General features: G+C 38.8%; 1 protein-coding gene across 1 annotated transcript in view; it reads right to left on the reverse strand.

Annotated features, from left to right (window-relative positions):
• Dennd5a (DENN domain containing 5A) overlaps positions 1–5429 on the reverse strand; it is a 120416-nt gene that overhangs the window by 52340 nt on the left and 62647 nt on the right. Inside the window, exon 5 of the mRNA XM_023719267.1 lies at positions 2519–2706. Within this exon, the coding sequence (XP_023575035.1) occupies positions 2519–2706 (188 nt within the window). The remainder of the gene's footprint in view (positions 1–2518; positions 2707–5429) is intronic.

Genomic DNA, 5429 nt, shown 5'->3' on the forward strand with positions numbered 1-5429 from the left:
TGAATATTATAGGTGTGTAAACTCAGCAAAATATTCTAAAAGAGTCCAGTAGCCCATAATAGTATTGGGTCTTCCGCTTTACTGGCAATGTCAGAAATTGTTGATCTGAGTCCCCCACAGCTCAACATAACAGCATGGCTTTACTTCTTATATTTCGTTTTTATACTTTTCTACTGGATGATTAAGACCAAGGTAAAGCAGGACCTATGCAACAAGAGTTGTAGCTTTTGGGTCTGAGGTCAGTGAAATCCCCTCAGGATTTATCCTGAGATCTTGTACCTCAGATTGTAGAACCTTAGTCAGTGTCAGCCATGTGGATGAGTCACGGACACTGCTTGGCCAATGTGCTCTCTGTGAAAGCCTAAGAGAATGTTTTCTCTCTATGTGACTCTCCTCAGGCACACTATACATCATTGATCACTTTCCTCTTTGTCCCCATAATCTCCTTGATCAGAAAATTTGGGACACTACCAAGGTACATGACATTACAGTACAAGTTCTCATATGTCCTGAGTCTTAATTGACCTTAGAAGACTAGGGCCAAAATGTTGGCTTTCCTTGCAGCCCTCCTTTTTCTCTAATTTTGGTCTGCAAACTTAGGTTGTTAACCATCCAGAAGACTTTGCCAGTCTTTGACATCTGCTCTTCATGTACATTTATGTATATAGCAGGCAAGTACACAAAACAATGTAATAATAATTTACACCAACATTTAGGTTTTGTTTCCTTTCAATAACCTTGTCCTACCCTAGAAGAACACAAAACTCTACAGAGTCAGAGGAGAAAAAAAAGAGAGGAAATGGAGGGCACTTACAGAAAGACATTTTGATTTTAAAAACAAAGGAAGCAGGGGAAGCAAAGAGGCATCTGCCTATGAGTATCACAGATATAGTCTAATGATCAGGGACATTCATCGGGGATGCTGCACAAACATGCCAGTGACGTAACTGCTGCTCAGATTAAATTCCACAGAAATGACCTCTTCTACAGCGGTCTCCCTACTCATACTCCCCAGTTACATATAAAAATATGCCCCCCAAAAGTTTTCAGAGCAGCTCCAAGGTATCTCAGTGGGACACTTGCCTAGCACAGCTAGAAGGCCCTTATTTAAACCTACAGCACTGGGAGAAATGGTAGAGAGAGGAAACAGTAATTTAGCACCTGCCTGGTAACAGCAAGGTCCTGAGTTCAATTCTCATAGTACCAAAAAAAAAAGATAAATAAAATTCTAAAAAGAATCACGTTAACACCAGTACTCCAAAAACTTCTTCCCAGCACCTCCTAATAAATAAGAAATGTAGGAAAATGTTTTTCTCCATAACCAGTTAGTTTCTTATCAGTCACAAAATAATATTTCAACAATCCAGTTCTTTTGCTAAGTCTATGAAAACAAAAAGTAAAATAATCTTTTTTTCTTCTATGTAGTGTTGAGGATCAAACCCAGACCTTCCTTGTCCATACTAGGAAAGTCCTCACCAGCACGTCACACTTTCAGCACCAAATGTATTTTATTTCTAACCATACTTTCAAGCTATTTTTTAGAAGGAAAAAAGAAATAAATATTTTTTATCAATTCTTTTCGAATCTGAAATAAGAGGAAGAGCAGGCCACTGCAACAAAGAAAAAGAATTTCCTCAAGGCCTTCTTTATCTTGAATTAGGAAAGTCTTCAAAATGGCTCAGGACCACAAGAATTACTATAATCTGGTCAACTTGCCTGGATCAACTGTGACCTATAAAAGAAAACCACTACTATACATCTAAGTACTAAGGTAGTAATTAAATTATATTAAGTAGGATGTAAAATAACACGATGTAAATGGTGTTAGAAGTAAAATACAAGTTAACACATGATAAAAATTAAAGTTGGCTGTTGAGAACAGAGGTTCATTATGCTATCCTTTTGGGTAGAAGTTACACATAATAAAATATTTTTCTAACACATCTCTTTAAAAGTATATAGGGGCTGGAGAGATGGCTCAGTGGTCTAAAGCACCTACTTGAAACAAGCTTGGCAAAGCACAGGGACCGCGGTTCAATCCTCCAGCACCACATGCCAGTCAGCCCCGCCCCCTGGTGGGCTGAGCTGGCCACACACACACACACAAAAACACACACACGCACACACACAATAAATAAATGTAATAAATAAAAATAAATAAATATTAAAAGTATATAAAATACCATGTTTTAAAATGTGTACAAGGGGCCAGGGAGATGGCTCAGTGGAATAAGCGCTTCCCTGGCAAGCACAAGGGCCTGAGTTCAATCCCTGGTTCCACAAAAAAAAAAAAAAAAAAAAAAAAAAAAAGATGTGTACAAAAAAGGAAGCTCATAAACAAAATGTTATAACATACAGCTGATAAAAATGCTGTCTCTAGAATAATATAAATTAAACTAAAGGTTGACTGTATTTTTTTCATATATTCCAAAATAAAATTGATGATACATTCTGGGCTCATACCAAAGCTCCTGTCTCCCTGGATTAAGGTCAGAGACACCAACTCTCAGGCTCTTACCTCTTGAGGCAACTCCAGCTTTGACCGGTCATCCAGTCCATTAGAGTGTAAGCCCATCAGGTAGGGAACAGGCGCATCTAAGAAATGCAGGAGAGAAGCTGGGAGAATAGGGACATAGACATGCTGCCACTGGAAAGGAAACATGAGCGCTGTAATCGTCTCTGCCACAGTCATCAGTCTCTGGTAATCTAGGCAAAAAAAAAGCAGATATACAAACCACATTAAAAATGAGGCACTTATTTCTAAAATACTAAGTTAAAGATTTCAATGCAATTTCACATTTCATTTCAAAAGAATTAGAATAAATCTGAGTAGAGATATACTCAATGGGCCCCTCTGTGTCAGAGAAAGCTCCAAGAATATGGCAGGCCACAGGTTAAAATATATCCCCTCACATACTCAGGTCCAGCTACTAGTACAGTTTAAACCGGAACTACAGTAGAAACAGTAAAGAGTACTGTGCTCCAGATCCTACCTCTGAATACGCTGGGTACATTCTCTTAAGTGGACAGGGCAAAGGGGACCAGAACAATAGTGAAAGGAAGACTGTCTGCCTCCTACCTCAGCAGGGAAGGCTCCCAGACACTTCTGTGAAGTAATAAAGCTTTGAAAGCTACTACCTTGTTTCTGATTAAAGAGCATGACTTGTAAATAATGTTATTTAAAATAATAATTTGTTATTAGTGTGATAAAGATACACATTTGATCAATCTCAGTTCCTACCATAGCTCCTAAAAACCCTGGAATTTTTTGTATGCTAATGAATGGCTTGTTCCTGGAGTCCCTGGATTGCTTCAGAATAGGTGGTGGTCACTAGAAAAGCCAAGGCCTGATCAGAAAGAAGGTTAGGACTGTTAGCCTCATACAGAACCCAGTTAAAGGGGAGGGGCTAGAGACTGAGTTAACCACCAATGAGCAAAGATTTTATCAAAAGGCCTGTGTGGCACTGAAGCCTCCATGAAAACTCCTTAAGTGACAGGGGTCAAAGAACTTCTGGGCCAGTAAATACAATGTGGTCTCTTTTGCTGGGCTTCTTTGGTTTTTTGAGACGGGGTCTTGATATGTACTCCAGGCTGGCCTTGAATTCACAATGCAGCCCAGACTGTCCTCAAGCTTAGGGTGCTCTTCTTGCCTCAGCCTCCTCAGTGCTAGGATTACTGGCATGCACCACTATGCTCCACTACAATAAGATATTTTAAACCAGAAGTTGTGGGCTGGCCAAATAGTTCAATGGATTAAAGCGCCTGTAAGCAGGTACAGGGGCCAGGGGTTCAATCCCCGGGGCCTGCTGGGCCTGGGATGGCAATTGAGACTGGGCATGGTGGCATGTGCCTGTAATCCCAGCTCTCGGGAGGCTGTAAATAGGCAGATCACTATGAGTCCAATCTAGTAGTGAGACCCTCAACACCCTGTAGACCCTTCCCTAAAATACAAAAGAATAAAAAATAAACCAGAAATTGCAAAATAAAGTTTCAGGAAACACATTCACTCAATAGATGCTTTTTATTTGCTCTGCAGTGTTTAGCAAGAACACTGTGCTAACATTTGAGAATCTCAAGACTGCATGTAAAAAAATCTAGAAGTCCTTACTAAATAAATAAACAAGCAGAACTGAGTAACAATAAGCCAGCAACCCCACTAGCAACTAACTGGAATGATTAGTGGTTGTCCAATGCACACAGGGTACCTATTCTTCAATCCAACATAGTCTTCATTACTTCACTTTCAAACTAGATCCAAAACCCCAATCACTCCTCACTACCTCATGGTTACCTCCTTAGTCCTTACCAGTATCAACTCTCACCTGGATTATCACAATGCCCTCGTATAGATACACTCCTTTCCTCTATTCCCCTTTGGGTACAGGGTCTTTAGACAGTGACTAGAGGGTCCTGTTAGAAGTGTCAGTTATTCATTTAAAAAACACTTACTGAGTCACTTTTATACTTAGAATACATCAGCAAGCAAGAAGCAAAAGCCCTGGTACTGTGCAGGTTAAATGTCACTATTTTGTCCATGGACCAAATCTGGTACAATTTGACATTATCAAAATGAGTATCAAAATAAATATTACAGTAAAGAATTACAGCCTATTGAACAGAACATAAATCTATGATTCCAGAGAATGATAAACAAGAGCAAATGAAATGCTCTTCCTTATACAGAATGTCCATTTGTTAACAGAGTTACAAAATCACCATTCTTTAACCATCACTGAAATTACTGATTCAGACCAGAATCATCAGTAGATGTTAAAACTTAGGCAAAACCTTTCAAGAGGAACTGGATGCAAGGTATCTCCCCACAAATTACTTTTTTAATGACAGGGGAAAATGATAACTTTCTTAACTAAATGATATCATCAAATTAACACTACCAAAAAAGGAAAAATGTCAAGATGTGCCTCCTGTAGTACAGATCAATATTATGGGTCTCCTGATACAATCTACTGAGAAAATCACAAAATCACTTTTGTCACTGCCAAAAATCTATAACCTGAATCCATTTTTTTTTTTGTTTCAGTACCAGGGATCAAACTCTGGACCTTGCACTTGCCAGGCAGGTGCTTATGCCACTGAGCTATCTCCCCAGCCCTTGTAACCTGAATCCAATCTTGACAAAATACCAGACAAACCCAAATTAAGAGAAATTCTACAAGATAATTTGCTAGTACTATTTAAAAAATCTCAAAATTGTAAGTAAAAAATAAAGGCAGAGAAACTGGCTACTGAACACAATGCATGTTACTAAACTAGAACCTGGGTCAGAAATAAAGTAACTGTCTATTCAGAAGATTCTTTAATCTAGGAGTTAATTGGAAAGATTCTCACCCTGACTAACTATATATACTGATACCTGCAAACTAAGCTACTGCACTGCAGATGGTAATTTGTAATAGTGGTTTCATGTT

This window comes from Octodon degus, unplaced genomic scaffold (genome assembly GCF_000260255.1).
Source record: "Octodon degus isolate 3935 unplaced genomic scaffold, OctDeg1.0 scaffold00067, whole genome shotgun sequence".
NCBI lineage: Eukaryota > Metazoa > Chordata > Mammalia > Rodentia > Octodontidae > Octodon > Octodon degus.